Source organism: Hemiscyllium ocellatum, chromosome 2 (genome assembly GCF_020745735.1).
Source record: "Hemiscyllium ocellatum isolate sHemOce1 chromosome 2, sHemOce1.pat.X.cur, whole genome shotgun sequence".
NCBI lineage: Eukaryota > Metazoa > Chordata > Chondrichthyes > Orectolobiformes > Hemiscylliidae > Hemiscyllium > Hemiscyllium ocellatum.
The window spans coordinates 42,493,838-42,520,238 of record NC_083402.1 but is presented as its reverse complement, the minus strand read 5'-3'; the positions used below and the strand labels follow the sequence as shown (position 1 = coordinate 42,520,238).

Below are 26,401 nucleotides of genomic sequence, written 5' to 3'. Positions count from 1 at the left end.
TCTCTCATGCTGCATAAAAGGATGAATGTACTGTCATGTCAACGCTTCAGACTTGATTTAAAATTTAGTAGTGAATTTGAAGCAATGGACAATAGACTGAACTGTTTCATAGCTTGAAATGTACCTTGCTACATATTCTTTCTTCCTCTGTGTCTTGCGCCTGTCCTTTCCCTAGATATCAGTTATGAGCTCCTATCACTTCAATCTTTCCTTCTTTCTCCAATCCACAAGTATTTAGAATTTGGTTTTCATTCACAATATTAATTTCTTGATCTACCAATGCTTTCTTCTGTTCTTTAAGAACAAAAGAAATAGATGTTCAAGTAGATCATATGGCCACTTGAGCCTGATATTCCATTAGTGCAATCAGCCTTTTATTTAAACTTCAGTTTCCTCCCTGTTCCTTGAGTATTGAATCCCTGAGAGATCTATCCAAACCTGGAACTTACTTAATGATGGAGCATCCATCACCTTTCTGGGTGGTGTTATGACACAGGGTAAACCCTCCTGCTTAATTTAAACCAGCAACACAGAAAAGGTTTATCCTGTGCAGTAATCTGAAAATTTGAGAGGCCAAGAACTATTTAAAGTAAAAAGTAACAACTTTATTTCTTAAAGTATAACAGAGAATAATTAACTAACAACTATTTACAACTCCTTGCCCTAAACCTATCTTTTACTTTCCCTTCTATAATACTTGTCATAGAGTCATAGAGATGTACAGCATGGAAACAAACTCTTCGGTCCAACCTGTCCATGCCGACCAGATATCCCAACCCAATCTAGTCCCACCTGCCAGCACCCGGCCCATATCCCTCCAAACCCTTCCCATTCACATACCTATCTGAATGCCTTTTAAATGTTGCAATTGTACCAGCCTCCGCCATTTCCTCTGGCAGCTCATTCCATACACGTACAACCCTCTGCGTGAAAAGTTGCCCCTCAGGTCTCTTTTTTATATCTTTCTCCTCTCACTCTAAACCTATGCCCTCCAGTTCTGGACTTCCTGACCCCAGGGAAAAGCTTTGCCTATTTACCCTATCCATGCCCCTCATAATTTTGCGGTAGCTCTAATTACCAGGCTTTCGACTGTTCACTACAACATTATAAACCTTTTTTTTAAAAGACTCTAATGTTATCCTTAACCTCAGTGCGAATGTTTTATCTGAGGCTTTTGTTTCAATAGAACAATTCTTTTGTTTGAAGTTTTGAATAATATCTTGTATGCTATCATTTTTAAACCTATTCACACAGAAAGCATGCCTCTTGTGCTAAGTTAGTCGGTTTTAAAAAATTTTTTACGAGTTTTCAAAAAAATTCAAGATACAAACTTGTGTGTTCATAAGGAAGTCAATTGTACTTGAATCATTTTTTTCCCCAGAGGACCCTTTACTATAATGTTACTGATTACCCTGTCTTATCACACCATACCAGATCTTAAATTGTTGAACCCACAAGATGCTGTTGCAGGAAGCTGTCGAGAAAACATTTTAGAAGTTCATCTTCCAGACCACCTTTGTCAATTGATTTGCTCAGCCTGTGGGGAGAATCAAGTTCTTCACATTTAATTAATTGAGTTTGTAATAAGCTTTAGTTATTTCTTACTTAAAACTCTGAGCTTACTACTATTGTCGAACTTGTAAACTACCTCTACTGTCAGTCACCTTCACGCATACTGGTTCTGTTTCATGATCATATTTTCTCTATCATATTTTCATTCTTCCAATGTTTTTAAAATGTTGTATCCTTAGAATGCTTACTTTCCAATTTTGGGCTTTCATCTAGATTTCTCACTGCGTAGAAATTATTCAAAATTTTTTTTAAGTGATAATTTATTACTTATTTTCATCTGGGCTGATACTAAAAAGAATCTGTTTCTTTTATTAGTAGCTCTTCAATCACTGAGCAGATGAGTTCACAGACAAACCAAGTCATAAAAAGATGCAGATTTTTAAAACCAAAACCCAACCTCAGTAAAACCACTTCTAGAAGCCATGCTAAAAAGATGTGTCCTATTACAGAGAGTAGATCTGTACAGAACTCTATAGAACCATCTGAAACAACATTGCAGAGGTCAAATTATGGTAAGCAAAGTATATAAAGAACCTATATTGGTTAAATATGTATCTTCTTCTAAAAGATGTGTATTGAAGTTAACCAGAAACTTGCTTGTCTGAGACATCATTGGTTCTTTGCAGCAATGTTTTCAGTTGTATGCATATAGAGTCATAGAGATGTACAGCATGGAAACAGACTCCTCGGTCCGACCCGTCCATGCCGACCAGATATCCCAACCCAATCTATTCCCACCTGCCAGCATCTGGCCCATATCCCTCCAAATCCTTCCTATTCATATACCCATCCAAATTCCTCTTAACTGTTGCAATTGTACCAGCCTCCACCACATCCTCTGGCAGCTCATTCCATACACGTACCACCCTCTGTGCGAAAAAGCTTCCCCTTAGGTCTCTTTTATATCTTTCCCCTCTCACTCTAAACCTATGCCCTCTAGTTCTGGACTCCCCAACCCCAGGGAAAAGACTTTGTCTATTTACCCTATCCATGCCCCTCATCATTTTGTAAACCTCAATAAAGGTCACCCCTCAGCCTCCAACGCTCCAGGGAAAACTGCCCCAGCATGTTCAGCCTCTCCCTGTAGCTCAGACCCTCCAACCCTGGCAACATCCTTGTAAATCTTTTCTGAACCCTTTCAAGTTTCACAACATCTTTCTGATAAGAAGGAGACCAGAATTTCATGCAATATTCCAACAGTGGCCTCATCAATGTCCTGTACAGCCGCAACATGACCTCCCAATTCCTGTACTCAATACTCTGACTAATAAAGGAAAACATACCAAACACCTTCTTCACTATCCTGTCTACCTGTGACTCCACTTTCAAGGAGCTATAAGCCTGCACTCTAAGGTCTCTTTGTTCAGCAACACTCCCTAGGACCTTACCATTAAGTGTATAAGTCCTGCTAAGATTTGCTTTCCCAAAATGCAGCATCTCGCATTTATCTGAATTAAGCTCCATCTGCCACTTCTCAGCTCATTGGCCCATCTGGTCCAGATCCTGTTGTAATCTGAGGTAACCTCTTCGCTGTCCACTTCCCCTCCAATTTTGGTGTCATCTGCAAACTTACTAACTGTACCTGTTATGCTCGCATCCAAATCATTTATGTAAATGACAAAAAGTAGAGGACCCAGCACCGATCCTTGTGGCACTCCACTGGTCACTGGCCTCCAGTCTGAAAAACAACCCTCCACCACCACCCTCTGTCTTCTATCTTTGAGCCAGTTCTGTATCCAAATGGCTAGTTCTCCCTGTATTCCATGAGATCTAACCTTGCTAATCAGTCTCCCATGGGGAACCTTGTCGAATGCCTTACTGAAGTCCATATAGATCACATCTACTGCTCTGCCATCATTAATCTTTTTTGTTACTTCTTCAAAAAACTCAATCAAGTTTGTGAGACATGATTTCCCACGCACAAAGCCATGTTGACTATCCCAAATCAGTCCTTGCCTTTCCAAATACATGTACATCCTGTCCCTCAGGATTCCCTCCAACAACTTGCGCACCACCGAGGTAAGGGTCATAGTTCTCTGGCTTGTCCTTACCACCCTTCTTAAACAGTAGCACCACGTTTGCCAACTTCCAGTCTTCTGGCACCTCACCTGTGATTATTAATGATACAAATATCTCAGCAAGACGCCCAGCAATCACTTCTTCAGCTTCCCACAGAGTTCTCAGGTACACCTGATCAGGTTCTGGGGATTTATCTACCTTTATCCGTTTCAAGACATCCAGCACTTCCTCCTCTGTGATCTGGACATTTTGCAAGATGTCACCATGTATTTCCCTACAGTCTATATCTTCCTTATCCTTTTCCACAGTAAATACTGATGCAAAATATTGACTTAGTGTCGCCCCCATTTGCTGTGGCTCCACACAAAGACCGAGTTTTAAGATAACAGTAATTTAGAGGCAGATATTATAATTAGAGTTAGTGATTGCATGGATATATGTTTATGAGCAGAGTGAAGTTCTGATAAAAGGAGATGCTATTTATTTTAATTTATTTTGTAAAGCAATTTCCTCATGATTTTAGATTAGATTCCCTATAGTGTGGAAACAGACCCTTCGGTCCAACCAGTCCACACCGACCCTCTGAAGAGTAACCCATTCAGACCATTTCCGTCTGACTAATGCACCTAACACTACGGGCAATTTAGCATGGCCAATCCACCTGACCTGCACACTTTGGATTGTGGGAGGAAACCGGAGCAACTGGAGGAAACCCACGCAGCTATGGGGAGAATGTGCAAACTCCACACAGACAGTCGCCCAAGTCTGGTATCAAACTTGGGACCCTGGTGCTATGAGGCAGCAGTGCTAACTACTAAGCCACCGTGCTTCCCCTTAAAATAATTGTTTTTAAATTTGAAATTAAATGACATAATGCATTTAAGATCACAAAAAGTGATTAACCTTTTAAGTGCATTTTTTAAAAACTGCTGAATACACTATTTAGTATTCCTGGCAGTATTTCCACCACTGAAAATGTTGGTGCAGGGAAATGTTAACTGTTAAAAACAGAAAGAATTGCAGATGCTGTAAATCAAAAACAAAAACAGAAACAACTGGAAAAGCTCAGCAGACATGTCAGCATCTGTGGAGAGAAGTCAGAGTTAACATTTCTGGTCAAGTGACCCTTCCTCAGAGCTCAGTGTTAACAGCTTATGATTTTACTTCCAGACAATGAAACAAAGGAGAATCATGGTGACTCCTTGCAGCTCCACCTGGCTACAGCAGAAGCTGATAAACAGCACCTAACCACAGAGCAAGTTTCAGTTGAGCAACCAAGTGATAAGGTGTCATTCCCTGATGAGCAAGAGAAATGTGTGGGAAATCAAGAGCAAATGAACAAAACTGAACATCAGGGCTATAGGACCAAGCATCCTTGTGAAAAGGTGTCAATACTTGGGGAACAAGACGTGCGGCATGGAAAGAAATCTAGCCGGACTGATCATTTGAATGATGATACTCAGTATGTGGTTGAACGTTTATCAATACCTGAACAACAAGATCAATACACAGAAGATGAAGAGCAACCGAGTAGGACAGAGCATTTGAATGATGAGACTCCGCATGTGGTTGAACAGTTAACACTGCCTGAGCAACAAGACCAATATGTGGAAGATGAAGAGCCATTGAGTAGGAATCAGCATGTGGTTGAACAGTTATCAATACCTGAACAACAAGATCAATACATGAAAGATGAAGAGCAACTGGGTAGGACTCGGTATCTGAATGATGAGATTCAGCATGTGGTTGAGCAGTTATCAATACCTGAGCAACAAAACCAGTGTGTGGAAGACGAAGAGCAACTGAGTAGGACTCAGTATCTGAATGATGAGACTCAGCATGTGGTTGAACAGTTATCAATACCTGAACAACAAGATCAATATGTGGAAGATGAAGAGCAACTGAGTAGGACAGAGCATCTGAATGATGAGACTCCGCATGTGGTTAAACAGTTAACACTGCCTAAGCAACAAGACCAATACATGGACGATGAAGAGCCATTGAATAGGACTCAGCATGTGGTTGAACAGTTATCAATACCTGAACAACAAGATCAATATCTGGAAGATGAAGAGCAACTAAATAGGACTCAGCATGTGGTTGAACAGTTATCAATACCTGAACAACAAGATCAATACATGAAAGATGAAGAGCAACTGGGTAGGACTCGGTATCTGAATGATGAGATTCAGCATGTGGTTGAGCAGTTATCAATACCTGAGCAACAAAACCAGTGTGTGGAAGATGAAGAGCAACCGAGTAGGACTCAGTATCTGAATGATGAGACTCAGCATGTGGTTGAGCAGTTATCAATACCTGAACAACAAGATCAATATGTGGAAGATGAAGAGCAACTGAGTAGGACAGAGCATCTGAATGATGAGACTCCGCATGTGGTTGAACAGTTAACACTGCCTGAGCAACAAGACCAATGTGTGGAAGATGAAGAGCCATTGAGTAGGAATCAGCATGTGGTTGAACAGTTATCAATACCTGAACAACAAGATCAATATGTGGAAGATGAAGAGCAACCGAGTAGGACTCAGCATCTGAATGATGAGATTCAGCATGTGGTTGAACAATTATCGATATTTGAACAACAGAAGCAGAGTGTGGAAAATGAAGAACAGCAACTGAGTAGGACTGTGAATCTGGGTGATGAGACTCAGCATATGGGTGAACAGTTATCTGCATCTGAACAACAGAACCAGTGTGTGGAAGATGAAAAAGAGCAACTGATTAGGACTGCGTATCTGAGTGGTGAAACTCAGCATGTGGTTGAACAGTTATCAGTACCTGAACAACAAAACTCGTGTGTGGAGGATAAAAAACAGAGTAGGACTCAGCATCTGGGTGAACAGTTTTCATTATCTAAGCAACAAGACCAATGGGTGGAAGATGAAGTGCAACTTGAAAGAATTAAGCAACTGGATGCTAGAACTGAGTATCTGAGTGCAAGGTAAAAGAGGATACTCTTACAACATTTAATGATAATCAGATGTATTATTTTGATAATTGCTTCAGGGCATGTTTGCACATTTTAACAAATATTTAAAATAGAATAGACATTGTAGACTTGGTTTTCTTGTTTGTACTGATGCCATATCTTTCTTTAGTGTGTCACCAACACATGATCAACTACATACGACATCTGAAATTCAAGAAGCACAATTGGGCATGTCCTCTGGTGCATACTTCACTCAATCCACATTGAGTCCGTGTCAGAGAACTGATGCAAAACTATCCATACAGGCTCCAGAATCAAATGCTGATGTTTCATATTTTGGTTACTCCCAACAGGTTTGTCTGATTTTCAAAAATAATACTGAGTTCACTTATAGATTAGTTTTGCTTGTTTTAAATTAATGAATAAGCTATGTGTGTCCCTGGGAAAGCCAGCCTTCTTTACATACTTGCCCTTGAGAAAGTGATGATGAGCTGCTTCATGTACTGTAATCTGTGTCTTGAAACTTGCACATTTGGGATGAAATTCCAGAACGTTTTAGAGAAGGTACATACTGTTGCTATGCTGCATTGGTGGTGTAGCGTGCAAATGCTTAAGTTGGTGGAGAGAATCCTTTCCTGGATGATGTTAACCTTCTTGAATGCTGTTGGAGCTACACTTATCCAGGAGATGGAAAACATTCTGTCACACTCTTCACATATACATTGTCAATGGTGGAAAGGCTTGTGGGAGGCTGAGCTTCAGGCTCCTTGTAGAACATCGACTTGCTGGAACCACATTGCTGGTCTGGTTAAGATTCTGGTGATAATCCCCAGGATTCAGTGACTTGGCCTTTTTTGCCAAAGTGTTTGAGTATAGGAGCAAGGATGTCTTACTGCAGCTGTGTCGGGCTTTGGTGAGACTAAACCTGGCATACTGTATGCAAGTTTGGTCTCTTTGCTGGAAAGAAAATACTTGTCACAGTGGGAGGTAAGTGAAGATTCAGCAGCCTGAAATCAGGGTTGACAGGTTTGTTGTATGAAGGTAGAGTACTTTGACTCAGCCTGTATTCATTGAGTTGAGAACATTGAGAGGGGATCCAACTGAACTGGCAATTCGAGATGGGCAATAAATACAGCAAAGCCCACATCTCTGAATGAATTTATGAAAATAAAGCAAGATCTGAAAAAGTAGACTGGAAAACATCTACTTGAGGGTAAATCTTGAGTGGAATTTGTTCAAAAAAGCTTTTGGAGAACAATTACTGACCCAACATTTTCTCTTCAGAGTGAAATATAGGAGCAACAAGTTCAGAGTACCTTAGGTATCTAGGTATATTCAGGACTGGATAAGAAGTAAAAGAGAAAAGTGTAACACATACAAAGGAAGAAAATCAATGGAGGCTATAAAGAATTATACAAATTGCAGGGGGATCCCATGAAAGCAATTAGAAGAGCAAAGAGGAGGGAATGAATGGTCCCTTTTTGTTTGCAATACAAATAACTATATAGATGAAAACATGAGGCGTTCGACAAATAAGTTTCCGAATGTGACAAAGATTAGCCGGGTGGTTGACAATAAGGAAGAATGTCTTAGACTACAGGAGGATATAAACAAAGTGGTCGGATGGGCAGCACGGTGGCTCAGTGGTTAGCACTGCTGCCTCACAGCACCAGGGACCCAGGTTTTGTCTTTGTGGAGTTTGCACGTTCTCCCCGTGTCTGAGAAGGTTTCTTCTGAGTGCTCCAGTTTCCTCCCACAATCTAAGGATGTGCAGACCAGGTGAATTGGTCATGCTAAATTGCCCATAGTGTTCGGTGCATTAGTTAGGGTAGGGGAATCGGCCTGGTTGGGTTACTGTTCGGAGGGTCATTGTGGACTTGTTTCCATACTGTAGGGAATCTAATCAGTGGCAGAGGGAATTGAAAGATGGTAAGTGTGAGGTGACAAGTGTGAAGTAACAAGATGAGAGAGAGTTCTCAATGAATGGCAGGACACGAAAGCTCTTTGGAATAGAGAGATCTTTGGGTACTTGACCAGAGGTCCATAAAGGCAACAGGCAGATTGATAGTGTAGTTAATAAGGCGAAGGGCTTATGCTCGAAACGTCGAATTCTCTATTCCTGAGATGCTGCCTGGCCTGCTGTGCTTTGACCAGCAACACATTTGCAGTAGCTAATAAGGCATACTGGTTACTTTTATCAGTTGACATATAGATTATAAGACCAGGAAGGTTACATTGGAGCTATACAAGAATTTGTTTTGGCCACAGCTAGGGTACTGTGTCACCACACTATTGGAAGAATATGATTGCACTGGAAGGAATGCAGAAGAGATTCATTAGGATGCTGCCTGGGATGAAGTACTTTAGCTCTGAATAGAGGCAGGATAAACTCAGGTTGTTTTTTTTGGAGTAGAGAAGATTGAGGGAGGATTTGAGAGAACTGTATACAATTACGAGGGGCGGGCACAGTATGAATAGAAAACAGTAATTACCCTTAGTTGAAGGGTCAGTAACAAGGGGCACACTTTTCAAGTGAAAGGCAGGAGGTTTAGAGGGGATTTGAGGAAAACCTTTTTCACCCAGAGGGTGGTGGTGGTGGTCTCGAGTACACTACTTGGGAGGGTAGTTGTGGTGGGTGACCCTACAACCTTTAAAAGATAATTGGATAAGTACTTGAAATGTCATAACATTCAAGTCAATGTGCCTCGTGCTGGAAGTGAGACAAATGTAGATTTAGTGTAGTTTTGGTGTTACAAACTCATTGGGCCATTCTGTACTGAATGTATTTGAATGTATATCTGCTTGAAGTTGAGAAAAAGCAAATAGAAAGAATAACTAATTCTTTGAGGAGTGCAATCTGAAGTCTGACCTTAGCAGTACTTTTATGCAGACTTAATAAGTTCAAACGCAACTGATGAAAAAATAGAACCTTCATTGTAGATGTTTGCTTTTGTCCTGAGGAGTAATGACAAGTTTGGATTATCCTCCTTTCCAGGCAAAATTTTATTGGGGGGTGCAAAAATATGCAAATTTGTTTTGTTTACTGCAACCAACACATACCATTAAAGAGAGGGAAGAATGAATTGCTTTATATAGTTTCAAACTCACTTTTAAATGATGTTTACAGATTAATATTACAGAAGCTCAAAATTCAGAACACCAGGGGATGTTGAACACTTCTGAGGAAAACTTAGGTAAGTTTGCATGCTGTTTAAAAATTAATTTTCCATTTTCACTCTTGTAAGTTTACTGCTTGAAATTAAAAATGGAGGGAAAAAGTTAACTGTTAGTGGGTTACAAATTTTGTTTAAAATAAATCATAATTATGATTAAATGTCACCAGCAAGGCTGGTATTTATTGCTTATCTCTCATAGCTCTACAAAGCTGCTCAACAGTAATATACATACTGTAGCAGTTTGTTACTTACTGTGTGGTTTACTGAGCACTTCAAAGAAATGTTGAATTTGTTTTCAAACTGCTGCCTGGAGTTTAAATTCTCGTTCCTTGGATTACGAGTCTCGTTATATGATAACTATACTGCAATACCCATTAGTAAGGAGTTTATATTACATCTTATGTATTCCTTCCTGATATGTAAATGGTATCTAAACTTCCAGCGTTGCACCTTTAACTGATAACTAGGAATAGATTCTTTGATTGATATCATACGTGTTTTCTGGATGCTTAAATTGGAGATTGAATGGTCAGCTATCATTTGTCTCTGAACTGGTTGATCATTTCAGCTCCATTCATGATTTGAACATAAGTAATCTAAGCTGACACTACCTCCAGGTAATCAACTTTCAAACACCAGCTTTTAAACCCTAGAAACTATTAGGGCAGTGAAGTTTTCCAATTCTGTTTTTTGAATGAAACCTTTAACTGTGGTCTTAACTGTCTTAGTGGGTGTGAAAGATACCATGAATGTATTGGAGGAAAGCTAAGGGAGGTTGTATGGTATCATAGACAAAGACTGATCACTATCATTGTGATCATCCATCATGCCAAACTGGCCTCTCTCCATGTACTTGCTCAAACACAGCCCAGAATGTCTACAACAGGAGAGGCCACAGGAAGTGTTTGTGCACATGCCACTGACATCATTATGTTCCGAGCACAGTGATGTCAGTAACAGTGAGGGTTCTGGGATATTGGGGACAAGAGAGGCAGAGGTTTTGGCTGAAAAAGCAGAACTGGTGGGAGTAGCAACAAAGAACAGTTCTGGAATTAGCAGTAAACAAGCATACCTCTGCCACTGGGATGGAAATTAGAGAAGGACAGCACTCGAAACCAGGCATCATTTTGTTCGGTGCCAAAAAGGACAACTTGGAATGCTTTCCATTAGTTTTCATTTTAAAAAATTATAAATTTTTAAAATGTTTCTAAATTTCCCACAGCACGTCTTTGCGCTTCTGACTTCTGTTGCTTACCAGTATTGTTGGCTTTCTGTTTATGCACGTATGCTCTTTGTGTGGCATTTATACAAATCTCAACCAGCCATCCCTGTTAGAGTTGAGAGCTAGGTGGAAAGAGTGGTTTTTGCTTTATCAGGAAATATTTGAGAGGTGATCCTAGAGAGTTCAGAGTACACACAGGAAAAGTTTGCAATATTATGAGTATACAACCGATAAATATTGGTCTATCCTATTTGTTCAATGTAATCATAATACATTTCATCTTATAATCCTTACACTCCAACTCCATTCCCATGTTGAAGTATTGAAATCTAGGCTGATCACCATAGATAATTAAAATCAGAAAACCGTTGTGAGGCCTGATTAAAATCACTTCAAATTAATTCAGAAATCGAGTGAAGCAATAGTTTCAAAATAGTCAAAGTTAAAAACATAAAATTATGGAGACAAAGCCCTTGAATCATTGAAGAATCAACTTGATTCTACAATAAAGAGACATTAAGCTCATTCTGTATGGATGAACTAAGTGCCCATTCCTTGACTATCAATGTCTAATAATATAGTTTGTTTTTTCTTCCTGCTAAGCTTTTTACAAGAATAGGATCAATTTTACAAAAATATGCTTCAACTTTGCTGCTTCATTTACCACCAGCATATATTGGAAATCTGCATGCCTAATTTTGCCCCTAATGTGTTTTAGACATCCTATGCTTATTACTTCATTAGATGTTGAGGTTTGACGCAATTGCTGAAGACTTTGTGAAGATGAATAGTTGAAGAAGATAAATTAATGATTTGTCAATTAGTGAAAGTGTTTAATTACTGGAACTTCAGAAATTTTGTGAATTCTGTCAAATTTGATCCAGTATTCATTCAAAGCTTAATCCTAAGTGGTTAATATGTGAAGTATTCATTAACAACTGAAACAAGACAAGTATGAAGTATTTTTCATGGAGGAGTTAATTTGTGCTATTAGGTAGACAAATGCATTATCTTAAGTTTTCTCAAAGCAGCCTGTGCTTTTAGCCAAGTACTCATGGTAATTACTAAGTGGATCAGGATAGCAAATAGTGAAGTTTTACTATTTTGCCTGTAGGTCAAGCCTGGAGGATTGACAGGTATGTAGCACTGTAACTGTACCAATAATAGTTGTCTTGTGGCATTTTTCAAAAATTGTAGATAGGTTAATTTCAAATTAATCCAGGCTTTGTTTTGCATTTTCAATTGAAATTCTGTGACCTTGTTGTTACTTTTGTTTTAGAGCACATGATGGCAATGGGAAATCCAAATGAAGAGACATTTGTATTAACCCTAGTTGAGATACCAGCCTACTCCTTAGTGGATTATGGTGCCTCTTCTGCTTCCTTCACTCCTGTTTCAGAAGGCACCTTGGCGATTGTTGAACCAGTCCTTCCCTTGCCAACAGAAAATGCTGAGGTTACTGAAACAGCAAGGTAAGCCCTTTATTTTCAGGATTGAGATGTAACCTGTCTCTGTCATGAATGGAAGACTTTTTTTAAATTAAAACTGGATTCCTTTGTTCTAGTCTTGTAAATAAATGGAAGCATTGCCCTGGTACACACTACATAGAGTCTCCTCAGGATTTTATACATTTATGTAAGATCACTTCTTATTCTTTTTAACTCTGCTGGGTATAGTCAACCTGTTCAATTTCTATTTTATAAGGTAATATCTTCATCCCAAGAGTAAATGCAACGTACTTTCTCTGAACTGCCTCTAATGTAATTACATCCTTTTCGAATAAGGAGATAAAAACTTATGCAGTACTCCAAGGCCCTGAATAACATTCATACTAATACTGAAGATGGCTTGAATTGAATAAATTATTCAGATTCAAACCACTATCTTTAACAATTGATGTGAAAGTGCTGGTGTTGGACTGGGGTGGACAAAGTCAGAAGTCACATGACACCAGGTTATATTCCAACAGGTTTATTTGAAAATGCAGCATTTGTAGGGTTGCTAGTTCATCAGGTAGCTCGTAGGGCAGGATAAATAGGGCACAGAATTTATAAGGAAAATATCAGAGTGTCATACAACCGATGTAATTATTAGCCACACTTAGATGGCTGTTAAGTCTGTAATCATCTAGAATGATAATGCAGTTTCGATTGATTTATCTGTGACTGCCAGAATTTACTGCCCTGAGATAATGTAAGCTTTTATCAATATATAATAAAAAAAATGACATCTCCGCTCAGACAGTGCGTTAAAGGTGTGAAGTTAGAGTCTGTCTTGTCCCAACCTGGAGTCAGACTGTTGTTATTTCCAAAGTAGATACATCACATCTGTTCTGTCCCCTATGTATCCTGCCCCACTAGCCACCTGATGAAGGAGCAGCGCCCCGAAAGCTTGTTTTTTTTCAAATAAACCTGTTGAGCTATAATCTGGTGTTGTGTGTCTTCTGACTTAATTAATAGAAAAAGGTGAATAGCTGCTTGAGCTGGTAACAGCTGGAATGTATATATGTGACTATACTTGCTGGCCATCACATTCACAAGGGCTGGTTTGTTTATTTCCAATTTATTTTCCAGTTTGGTGTTTTGCTTGATTTCCTAAGCTTGGAGGAGTGGAAAAGCTGTTATTGGCATTAATGTATGTTTGGCTAAATCCCAAATTTTAATATCAAAGTTTGATTGTATTAGCAGTAATATATCAATGTAATTAATGTTTGCATTAATTACTATAATATCTGATCCCCAAAGACCAAAAGCTGGTGACTTCTCAGTAGATGCTGCACTTTCAGTTGATGCAATGTTTGGCTGAGACTGGTGGGTTAAAGGTATTTTTTCTGCCTCTAGATTGTCAGTATCCTTTGCAAAATAAGTCTGGGCTGTCAAGCAGCTTCCAGTTAAGCATGCAGCCACTGAGGAAAACTACCTATGTAGCGCTAAGAGAAGAATAAAAGACAATGAAATGAGATTTTGAAGAACAAACAAAGAACTGCAGATACTGGAAGTCAAAAACAAAAGCAAAATTTGCTTTGTAAACTCAGCAGGTCTCAGAAGGGTCACTGGACCCGAAACATTAATTCTACTTTCTCTCCACAGATGCTGCCAGACCTGCCGAGTTTTCCCGGCAACTTCTGTTTTTCTTTTTGGATTAGGTTTTGATTGGTCTAGCCAAGAGCTCGTATAGATATGGTGAATTTTGAATGGTTTTCATTTGCATTGTGCTTTAAAAGCAAAATGCTGTGGATATTAGAAATCTGAAATTAAAAACTACAGAAACATTTTTGGAGAGAGCTGGTAGCATTTCTTGAGCGGAAAAGTGAGTTAGTCTTTCAGGAAGATAAGCTGAATTTTCATCAACCTGAAATGTTACCTTGTTTTGTCATGCACTTTAAGCATCTTTGATCCAAATGTGCAGAATCCTTAAAATGGCCATGTCTATAATACAAATATTGTACCAAAAATATATATTTAAAGTAAGAGATCTTATTTTAACAGTTATGCACCTGCATGCAGCTCTGAACCACCAGTGGAGGCACCTACAGCATCTAGTGTGTCAGAAGCTGTGCGATGTACAGAAAGTACACAACAACAATGGAGCTCAGATGTGCCAAGATCAAATTTAGGACAGATGCAAAGGAAAAGAAAAGCTCATGCTTTTGATGATGAACAAGATCCTCCTATTAAAAAGAGTCCAGCGACGATATCAATCAATGAGGAAGCAACAGAAAGGGTTCAATTAAATGAAGGGACTGCTCCATCAAAATTAGCCATCTTTACTTCACTTGAGGTACACTTTTTTTTCTTGCTCTCTGTATTTTGACTCTGAAGACTTGAAAGGAAGACTGATCTGTACTGTGGTTCACAGATGGAGTGTATGAAGTAGAGCTACTGGTGTTCAGTGTACTGTGCTTGGGTAAACATATTCCAGATGTTTTAGTTGGTAGTTATTCGCCTCTTCCAAGACTTGTGTCTTTGCTGTTGTGTCTGTGTATGTGTGTTTGGCTTCATGTAATACACTTCTCTGTGTGTCACCACCCACCTGAATGACTTTTTTTAATGACTGGATTTGGTGTTGCCATGACTGTGTGGGTATAACTCTTGATAAAACATGCAAATGCAGTTTTTGTGATGCTACTATCAGTAACATCACAAGTAGTTGCCTAAGTACAATGTTTTGGATGGTTGTTGATTGCTTCATCATTCCCAACCTTTTGCTGCCTTGTCCAGCTCAAGAAATCTTGAGCTTTCCTTATTCTTTGTCTCTGTCTGCAAGCACTATCAAACCACCAACCGCCTGCGCCCACCCACACCAGTATGTGGGATGTCATAATCTGCACAACACAATTCCTGATCCAAGTGTGGTGAATTTGAGACTAGAGAATTGAGCTTCGGTGCTTGGCATGATTAATGTGTAAGAGCATAGCAATGTTAACTTGAGTAACTAAAGAGCAAGTAGGTAGCTACAAGTTCTTTTTCCATAGTGCTTCCATACCAAGAAGGGACTGTTTACTTACTTTGGTAAAGGAATTTTAAAAATCATGTACAACACTCCAGAATACTTGTATTGATTAACTTCTTGGCAAATTGGAAAAAAGTTACCATTCTTCAGAATTGATGAGCAAGAAATAAATTCCTTTCTGCAAGACACCAAATGCTACAACACATTAATTACTTCCTATTAATCTTTTGTCCTGTATTTCTTTCATCATGTTTGATAACTCTTTTATGTTTTTATGTAGGAATGTCCAGCAGCTATAAGAAGTGGTATGATAAATTCTGGTAAGTCAATTTTCTTACTTGAAGTATAATGGCAGTATTTTTACATGTTGGTAATAATTTTCATATTTCATGTTGCCTTCCTGCTGTTACAAATTGGAAAGGAAGTATGATTGTCATAATTGGTTCTTTGTGATTGAACATCATGACCTTATTTCTCAGAATCGTGTGAAAATATTTGAAAGCATTGACTAGATTTCATTTCTCAAAAAAACTTATTGAATATTTTAGCAAATGTTTGAATCACTTTATAATGTGTAACCCTGTTTAGATTAATGAACATGAACTTGGGTAAAAGTCAGTAAGAAGGTGGAATGTTGGCACATGATTATCTTCCGCCCTGCACCTAACTTTGTGTCTCGCTGCTAAATCTAGACTCTTCATATTCTGGTTAAATCATGCCCTATGTTTAATCTATCTAAAATGCTTTTCATTTGACCAAACACAATTTGCATCCCATTATTTGTATTCAGAGCAGAAATTGTACCCAGTTATGTAGATTGGTTAGCTCAGATGGTTAGAGCATGCTGCTAATAATGCTAAGGTCGTGGGTTCAGTCCCCACACTGACCAGGAGAGTAGCTACGATTTGAAAGCTGAGGATTCATATTTGCACTGCTGCCTCACAGTTTCAGGGACCTGGGTTTGCTTCCAGTCTCGGGCGACTGTGTTTGCACATTCTCCCCATGTCTGTGTGGGCCCTCACTGGGTGCTCTGATTTTCTTCTGCAGTCCAAAGATGTGCAGGTTAGGTGAATTAGTCAAGGGTAAGTATAAGATAGGGGAAATGGGTCTGGATGGGTTCCTGTTCAGAGGGTTGGTGTGGACTTATTGGGCCAAAGGGCCTGTTTCCACACTATAGAGATTCTGTGTTTTTTTTTCAAGTGATAACCTCCATATCTTGCTGACACTGTGTTCATGTTTGTTGTTTTTGTTTAACCAGGTATGGCCTGTTTTGAAAGTGTTCTGATTTATTCTTCATAGGTACTGAAGAAATGAATCTTCAATTGGAATCCACAGAAGGCTTCACGTCTACCCCCCTGGAGAGTGTTGGCAATCCTGTTCCTGTTGAAGCAGCGACTGAGACACATTCTGTTTCAGTTAAAGAAATAAAAAAGTCTATTTCACAGATAAGAAGAGGTACTTAGCTAATTTCACAATGAATTATTTTTAAAGTATTTCTGCATGCTGAACACTTTCAGAAGTGGATTTATTTAATTAACTTGTCCAATTGGTGCATCAATGGACTTGAGAACAGGCTTGATCCTGGTTGTTTCCTCTATATTTTGTTGAACAGTTGGAGAATCACACTGTTGTGTCCACTCATTTCTCTTGTTGCTTCTGTCAACTTAGTCCCACTCACTAATCTTGAGTTTGTGTTAACTCGTCATAACTAACAGCGTTATTGAGATCGGTTTGTTCAGAGATTCAAACTGGATTTTTTTGCAATTTCTGCAATTTATTTGATAATTTAACTGCTTTGGTGTCACACCTTTTATTCGTGGGGTTTATTGATTTTTCTACCAGAGTGCATATGTAACTAATGTAATTATTAATTTGGTGACATTTTAAGTGTGTAGCTGGTATGTGATGTTCTGCATGGTTTAGGAAGCATAGTTCTTGTGATTTCGATCCATTGTTTAAAATTTGATTATTTCCTATTTACCTTGGGTCTTTATTCTTTGTAGGAAAACTCACAGTGAAACCTAATATTCCTACAAAAAGAGCTACTTGTACTCTTGATACGAGCAAAAATAAAAATTCTTTGAAACTTTCAAAAACTCCAAAAAATTCACCTTCTGGAAACATTTTACATGCTGAAGGAGCATGTAATTTGTCAGTTGATATGAACTTTTCACAACAAAAGCCAGAATCTGCATTCCACAATCAGGATCAAACTGATGGACAAGAACATGCAGCTACCACTGAAGCAGGACATTCTTCACAGACTCTAGCAGCAGTCATACATGCGGGTGCAATGGTGGATGCAGATGTGGGAATGACAGCAGAACAATCTGAAAGTTGTACGCAAGAAAAAGCTTCAACTTCTAGTACAAGTCTAACAAGGTAAAATTGGAAATTATTGCTTTGATATCTTCTACCTTTTGGTTTCTGGATGTGGATGTCTATGAGGCTATCCTTGAGACTGATCCCTTTTCACTAAGCTGCTACTCTTAAGCTCTAGCATTCTGAGTTTCTCTACTATAGAGTCAGGATTGTTCACATCTTAAGGATTGTAACACTCTCTATAGACTTATTTATTTCTAGATTACTGAATATAGTGCTCTCGTATAGTGTCTACCGCATGTTCTTTACTTGCAAATCTCTCATCAAATTTTCTTTCTACCCCTCTAATACCAGGGTAAAATGGTCAGTTACTACAGCATTTGCATAATTGATTCTTGTACCTTCTCCCAAGTGTTTTCTTTCTTGGTTTACATAATTTCAGCATATTGTTGTTGTTATCTTTAGCAACTTTATCACAATCTGTTCACCACCTTGGCTATCACTATGTCCAAATCTCTCAGGCTAAGCTGAATTGAAATTCTGCCACAACTTGGTTCACTTGACCTCCATGTGGGGGGATTGTCCTCTGTCATTCATGGAAGTACTGTACCATTCTTTGTGCTATTTGATGTAGTATGGTTCTGTTTGTCCATATCCTGGTCTCCCTCCTTGGCTTGAGTAAGATTAATGCCTTCCTCTTCCTTTTGAACATTCTTTCCAGTGTATGGATAAGCATGATCATGTTGATCTGTTTCATTGAGTACTGTTCCCTCTGCTTGTCTGTCTGTGGTGTTCTGATCTAATTGCAAAGTCAGTGTCATGCAGCTTGGAAACAGGCCCTTCAGCCCAACTCATCCATGCTGACCAGGTCTCTTAAACTGAACTAGTCTGATTTTCCTATGTTTGGCCATGTCCCTGTAAAACTTCTCTTTCCATGTGACTGTCGAAATGTCTTTTAAATGCTATAATTGTATGTACCTGTACCATTTCCTCTGCCAACCCGTTCCACATACACACCAGCCTCTGTAAAAACTTTGCCTGTCAGGTCCCTTTTTAAATCTTTACCCCCACCTTAAATCTATCTCCTCTAGTTTTGGACTCTCTTATGTTGGGGAAAAGACCTTGGCTATTCACTTATCCATGTCCTTCATGATTTTATAAATCTACACAATACCACCCCTCGAGGGAAACAAGTCCCCGCCTATTCAGCCTCTCCTTATACTCAAACCTTCCAGTCTCAGTATTATCAGGTAAATCTTGTTTGCATCCGTTCCAGTTTATTAACATCCTTCCCGTAGCAGTGTAACCAGAATTGTACACAGTACTCTGAATGTGGCCATACCAATGTCTTGTACAGTTGCCAGTGCTTTTGCCCTATGTCTTAATTCATACCACATTTTTTGCTTTCTTTTGTGACCTTTTTTGATCTCTTTGACATTTCCATAGTTATGAGAAATTATGTTTACCCTGAGATTGGACCTCATTTTATTCTTCTGTGAAGTGGGCCTTGGTAGCTGGGCCAGCATTTGCTGCCTATCCCTAATTATCCTGAAGAATGTAACAGTGGGCAATTTCCTTTAACCACTATAGTCCTTCATGTGTAGGGACACTCACTAGCTCTGTTAGGAAGAGAGTTCCAGAATTTTGACACAGAAGAAAAAGTGATTATAATTCCCAGTCAAGATGGTGTGTGACTTAGAGAATAGCCTAACGCTGGTGGTGTTGCCAAGTTTTCATAAGTAGTTCTGCTAGTGAAAATCCATTGTCTAATTGTTTTGACTTCTAGCCTAGAGATGCTAATTCCTAGCCTAAATTCTTGGACATGAGCAACTTTACCGTTCTCTGTTCCCTTCTGCTTAACTGAAGATTAAGTGGAAACTTGTCGTTTGGTTAATATCTGCTTCTGCAGTGAACTTACTGAATTTTTTCAAGAATTAAAATTCTTTGACTTAATGTGAACAGTACCGTGAGTTTCGTTAGATGTCATTTAAAATTGATATGGTTCCCTATGGTACCTGACTTGATCATCCATCTGATTCTCCATTTGCAAATTCTTTCAACTTGTAAGGTTTCCATTTATGAGTACAATGTTTGCTGTTTCAAAGACAATTTTTGCTTTAAACAGAAGCCTTTATTTTTACTCAATGAATCCTGACCTGGGTTCATTATTTCTGATTATTTATTTAGATCAAATAATACACACTGCAATCTTTTTTCTGTGCTCTGGCCATGCTTAATGGTTCACAGAGTTTTATTTATAGACTAAATTGCTGTTTTGCATCACATGTATTGTGAAAGATTATGGTTGACACACAGGAAATCCATGCTTTAGATACATTCGAATTGGCATGAAGATGAGAAATGAAGAGAAAAGATTATTTCAATTTACTGACGAGAGAACATGAACTATAGTCTGTGATTGATCTTCTTCCATTGACTTGTTGTGTTCATATCAATGAAGGCCTTTTGCTGAAGATGTCTCATTGTTCAACCAATTATTCACAACTGTTCTCATTTGGAGACTATCTTTTCTCTATAATGTAATTTAGTAACTTACATCACCACTTTTTTTAAACTGATCTGAATTTTAGTTGTTGGTAATGTTGGAAATCTGACTCAAATTAGAACTACTGAAGTTTTTAGCTTATATATAATTAACTGCAAACTTTTATTTAACTTTAGATTTTTACTTAATATTCATTTCAATTTGCATAATTTATAGAATTTTAATGCAGAATATTAATCTTCTGTCATCCCATAAATCAAACTATTTATCTATAATAATGAACTTCTTGGTTTTCAATAGACCCGCTCGTAAACCGCGAGGATTTTTATCGTTTATATCTAAAAAACCCTCTGAGAGTGAAAGTGCAACCAAACCTCAAAGGACAACATTTCTGAAACCCTGCGTGACTCTTCCAAGGTTTGCTAGAAAAAGACCAATCCCATCTGAGGAAAATCCTGAGGAAACAGAAACAAGTACTTTACCTGCTGCAAAAAGGAAATCATTTGAAAAGGCAGGTGGGCACCAACCTGACAGCCAAAGTGTCCCAACTGAAGTAAGCTACCATTCTGTTTTTTTATTTTTTTCCACTCTGAGCTCTTCAGATGACTTTGTTAATATTATCAATATAATTACTCTACATAAACTGAATTTGGGGAGGGTGGGGGCTGGCGTTACTGTAATGATAACCCGAGTGTGACAGCAAGGGAGAGACCGTATAAGTGCAAGTGTTCACTAACCTATAAGGTCGCTGCAGTGAAAAAATGGTAAAAGGACATATCAAGCTCAATATCTGAATAAAGCAGCATTTATAGAAAAAAATTATAGGATGTATAGAAATAAATGAGCATACTATGATCAGTGTTACAGAGATGTGACAGGATGAGCTGTGCTGGAAAATAAATATCCAAGGATATTTGACATTTCAGAAGGACAGCATTAATGAATAAGTAAGTAAGGTAGCTTTGTTAATAACTGCTGAGATCAGTATGGTACTGAGAAATGATCTTGGTTCATAAGAGTCAGTGTGGTTGGAGATAAGTATTTGTGGTTAGCTAAGACAGTTGAGAATGGTATCAAATTGAGAGAAAAAGTATACAGTGAAGATTAACGGTAGGCCAGAAAATCAGATAATTTCAACAAAGCAGCATAGAATGGCTGAAAGAACAACTAACATGAAATTTGAAACTAGATAAATATATATTGAGAAAAAGAGTAAAGTTGGAAAGATGTTCAGCACAAAACCAGACAATGCAGTCTAACCCATCTATGCTGATCAGATATCCTAAGTTAATCTAGTCCTGTTTGTCAGCTTTTGGCCCGTATCCCCCTCAAACTTTCTTATTCATACACCCATCCAGATGTCTTTTAAATTTTCTGAGTGTTTTCTATCGGCCTCCGACTTGTTCCGGGGTGTAAAGGAAAAGATAGCAAAAATGATTCTCAATAGGAACGAGAGTAGCAGAGTAGTTGTAATGGGGTCTTTAACTTCCCCACTGTTGACAGGGAATACTGTAGTTCAAGTAGTTTAGATGGGTCAGTTTTCGTTCAAGTGTGCAGGACACAGTATGTAGACAGGCCAACAAGGGGAGATGCCATGATGGATTTGATACTGGGGAATGAACCCAGCCACGTGTTAGATTTGGAGGTAGGTGAGCACTTTGGCGATAGTGACCATAATTTGGTTATATTTATAATAGCAATGGGCAGGGATAGGTATATACTGCAGGGGATGAGGTATAATTGGGGAAAAGGCAATTATGATGCGATTAGGCAAGATTTAGGATACATAGGATGGGGAAGGAAACTGCAGGGGATGGACAAACTTGAAATGTGGAGCTTATTCACAGAACAGCTACTGCTGGTTCTTGATAAGTATATACCTACCAGGCAAGGAGGTAGTTGTTAAGAGAGGGACCCATCTTTTACCAAAGAAGTTGAAGCTCTTGTCAAGAGGAAGAAGTATGAAGGCTCAGTTAGGGCACTTGAGAGTTATGAGTTGGCCAGAAAAGATCTAAAGTGAGAGCTAAGAAGAGCCAGGAGGGGACATGAGAAGTTGTTGGCAGATAGGATCAAGGAAAACCTTCAGGCCTTCTATAGGTATCAGGAATAAAAGAATGACTAGAGTAAGATTAGGGCCAATCAAAGAAAGTAGTGGAAAGTTTTGTGTGGAATCTGAGGACATGGGAGAAGCACTTAATGAACACTTTTCATCAATATTCGCATTAGAAAAGGGCAATGTTAGTGAGAATATGGAGATACAGGCTACAGGATTAGGTGGGATTAGGATTGACAAGAGGAGGTTTTAGCAATTTTGGGAAATCTGAAAATAGATATGACCCTGGGGCTGGATAGGATTTATTGTGAGATTCTCTGGAAAGCCAGGGAAGAGATTGCAGAGCCTTTGGCTTCGATTTCTATGACATCATTGTCAACAGGAGAAGGGCCAGAAGACTGGAGGATAGCAAATATTGATCCCTTGTTTATGAAGGAGAGTCAGGACAATCTTGGTAATTATAAGCCAGTAAGCCTTACTGGAAAAGGTTATGAGAGGTAGGATTTACGATCATCTGGAAAGGAATACCGTGATTAGGGATAGTCAACACGGTTTTGTGAAGGATAAGTTGTGCCTCACTAGCCTTATTGAGTTCTTCGAGAAGGTGACAAAACGTTTGGATGAAAGTAAAGCGGTTAGTGTGGTGTGTCTGGACTTCAGTAAGGTTTGATAAGGTTCCACATGGTAGGCTATTGCACAAAATATGGAGTTTCGGGATTGAAGGTGATTTAATGGTTTGGATCAAAGATTTGCTAGCTGAAAGAAGACAGAAGGTGGTGGTTGATGGAAAATGTTCATCCTGGAGCTCAGTTACCAGTGGTATGCCGCAAGGATCTGTTTTGAGGCCACTGCTGTTTGTCATTTTTGGGTGTAGAAGGATGGGTAGGAAATTTGCGATGACACTAAGGTAGGCAGAGTAGGTAGTGGGGTGGCACGGTGGCTCAGTGGTTAGCACTGCTGCCTCACAGCACCAAAGTCCCAGGTTGGATTCCAGCCTCGGGTGACTGTCTGTGTGGAGTTTGCACATTCTCCCCGTGTCTGCGTGAGTTTCCTCTGGGTGCTCTGGTTTCCTCCCATAGTCCAAAGACATGTAGGTGAATTGGCCATGCTAAATTGCCCGCAGTGTTAGGTGCATTAGTCTGGGGTAAATGGAGGGGAATGGGTGGGTTGTTCTTCGGAGGGTCGGTGTGGACTTGTTGGGCTGAAGGGCCTGTTTCCACACTAGGGAATCTAATCTAATCTAGTGCCAAAAGATGTTGTGGATTACAGAGGGACATAGTTAAGATGCAGAGCTGGGCTGAGAAGTGGAAAATGGAGTTTAATGAGGAAAAAGTGTGATTTGGTTCACTTCGGAAGAAGTAACAGGAATGCAGACTACTGGACTCAGGGTAAAATTCTTGGCAGTGCAGATGCACAGAGAGATTAGATTCCCTACAGTCCATACTAACCCTCTGATTATCTTGTACATCTAGATTAAGTCACTTCTCAACCTCCTTCTCTCCTAACTAGTTCATACCAACTCTGCAAAGAGTAACCCACCCAGACTCATTGCCCTACCCTATATTTACCCCTGACTAATGCACCTAACACTATGGGCAATTTAGCATGGCCAGTTCACCTGACCTGCACATCTTTGGATTGTGGGAATAAACCAGAGCACCTGGAGGAAACCCACGCAGACGCTGGGAGAATGTGCAAACTCTACAGACAGTCGCCCGAGGCTGGAATCAATCTCTGGCACTGTGAGGCAGCAGTGCTAGCCCAGATCTCGATGTCCTTGTGCATAACTCTCTGAAAGTTGCCACCCAGGTTGATAGGATTGTTAAGAAGGCATATGGTGTGTTGGCGTTTATTGGTTGGGGGATTGCGTTTCTTAGCCATGGGGTCATGCTTCAGCTGTACAAGACACTGGTATGGCCGCACCTAGAATATTGCATGCAGTTCTGGTCACCGCATTATAGGAATGATGTGGAAGCTTTGGAAAGGGTTCAGAGGAGATTTACTAAGATGTCACCTGGTATTGCAGGAAGATCTTACAAGGAAAGGCTGAGGGAACTGAGGCTGTTTTTGTTGGAGAGAAGGAGGTTGAGAAGTGATTTAATCTAGATGTATAAGATAATCAGAGGGTTAGCAAATACATAGGCATTAAAGAAAGCTGCTGCTTTACTCTTCACAATATATGATAACTCCATTAACTGTACAATAAGTTCGTGTTTCATCCAAAAGTTGTTTACAGTATTGATGAATTACCAATAAGTTTCTCCTTGAATCTCAGTGATTCCTTTATTATATAGAATGCTTTTGCCCTATTGGAGCGCACACTACAAAGTAGGAAAGATAATTTTGCATTTTTATTTTTTTATGCAGAAAAAGGAGTAGCAGATGTGTGCTTTATTGGACTTGGTTAAAATGCGTGGAGGGAACAATTAACAGTCCTTTTTAACCGTCAGTACATTTCTCCCTTCCCTTTTCCCTTGTTCTGCTCCCAGTCTACTTACTATACAAATAGGAAAAAAGCAGTCCTTTCAACACCAAGATAACTAGAGTATTAATAATTTCATGCCTTGGTTGACTACTCTGAAAGTTGTATAAATCTTCCAGTGACCATTGTCTGCTATGTAAGTGAGCAGGTGATCCTCTGTCAATTTTAAAGAGTTGAATAAAAGAAATTGGGGTGATTGATCCTTTATTTTAAATGCACCCCCTTAATTTCGGAAATGGCATGCTTTTAATTTATTTCCCTGTAAGTCTGATTCTAGTCAGAAGCTCTCTGTGTTAAAAGGGATTTAAGAGACAACTTTTTTTCACAGAGGGAGGTACGTGTATGGAATGAACTGCCAGAGGAAGTGGTGGAAGCTGGTACAATTACAACATTTAAAAGGCATCTGGATGGGTATATGAATAGGAAGAGTTTAGAGGGACCTGGGCCAAGTGCTGGCAAATGGGATTAGATTAGGTTAGGGTTTGGTCGGTATGGATGAGTTGGACCAAGGGTATGTTTCCAAGCTGTACGTCTCAATGACTATGTGAGGAAATTGTGTCCCAGTTTTCTTGGAGAGAACATGTTTATACATCAACATGCTTTGCACTCTATCCATAAGAAGTGTTTTCACAAGATTGTCAGCATTTCTAGTAAAGCTACTAAGTTAGAGTGCAACACATGTCATTACTTATGTCCATTCTTTCTTCAGGTAAGGTATAGCTCATCATTGCAAAGTTGGCAGTCGGAATCTTACACAGAGGAAGCCTGCTGTGCAATGGAACAAGATACAGAACAGATGCAGCCAACAAGAGTTGCTGAATATTTCTTCAGTGATATTTTCACAGAAGTGGAAGAGGATGAACAAGAATGATGAAAGAAAACCTTATCGCTGCATACTTAATTGGTGCTGGTACATTATATAATGTGATATGTTCAACAATATGACACAATCACAATTGGAGGAGAAGTGACATTAAATTATACAAACATTGTTTGCTTTTACCAGTTTTCTTTGCACTGAGATCTCCTATAAAATACTACTTTTATGATATGAATATGAAAACAAAAGGCTGGTTAATCACTTTATAATATTAACCTTTATTGGTAGGAAATACCAAAATTTTACAGGCCGATTTGTTGTAACAAAATCTTTCTTAGCAAATACATAGGCATTAAAGAAAGCTGCTGCTTTACTCTTCACAATATATGATAACTCCATTAACTGTACAATAAGTTCATGTTTCATCCAAAAGTTGTTTACAGTATTGATGAATTACCAATAAGTTTCTCCTTGAATCTCAGTGATTCCTTTGTTATATAGAATGCTTTTGCCCTATTGGAGCGCACACTACAAAGTAGGAAAGATAATTTTGCATTTTCATTTTTCTTGCAGAAAAAGGAGTAGCAGATGTGTGCTTTATTTTAGTAATCCACAATTTGGTATTGATGCTTGGTAAACAGATGACACCCTCAAAGTATTGCACTTTAACATCCAAGTATTTAATCAGGATCACTTTTTAAATATTAAACTTAGAATCCAAAATACTAATGGGTTATGATATATTTTGATAATTACATTTCCCAGACTGCCTTTTTTCAAAAAGAAGTATGATTTGAATGATATATTTTTGCTTAAGATAAATTTTAAAT

At 38.9% G+C, this 26,401-nt stretch overlaps 1 protein-coding gene across 1 annotated transcript in view; it reads left to right on the top strand.

The window, feature by feature from the left end:
- Positions 1 to 25,719, top strand: part of LOC132822870 (transcription factor TFIIIB component B'' homolog) — an 81,552-nt gene extending 55,833 nt beyond the window's left edge. Inside the window, exons 21-31 of the mRNA XM_060836251.1 lie at positions 1,888 to 2,084; positions 4,762 to 6,550; positions 6,708 to 6,891; positions 9,666 to 9,732; positions 12,216 to 12,408; positions 14,425 to 14,716; positions 15,669 to 15,708; positions 16,688 to 16,843; positions 17,392 to 17,770; positions 20,517 to 20,769; positions 25,461 to 25,719. Of these exons, the coding sequence (XP_060692234.1) occupies positions 1,888 to 2,084; positions 4,762 to 6,550; positions 6,708 to 6,891; positions 9,666 to 9,732; positions 12,216 to 12,408; positions 14,425 to 14,716; positions 15,669 to 15,708; positions 16,688 to 16,843; positions 17,392 to 17,770; positions 20,517 to 20,769; positions 25,461 to 25,622 (3,712 nt within the window). The 3' untranslated portion in view covers positions 25,623 to 25,719. The remainder of the gene's footprint in view (positions 1 to 1,887; positions 2,085 to 4,761; positions 6,551 to 6,707; positions 6,892 to 9,665; positions 9,733 to 12,215; positions 12,409 to 14,424; positions 14,717 to 15,668; positions 15,709 to 16,687; positions 16,844 to 17,391; positions 17,771 to 20,516; positions 20,770 to 25,460) is intronic.
- The last annotated feature ends 682 nt before the right edge of the window (positions 25,720 to 26,401 follow it).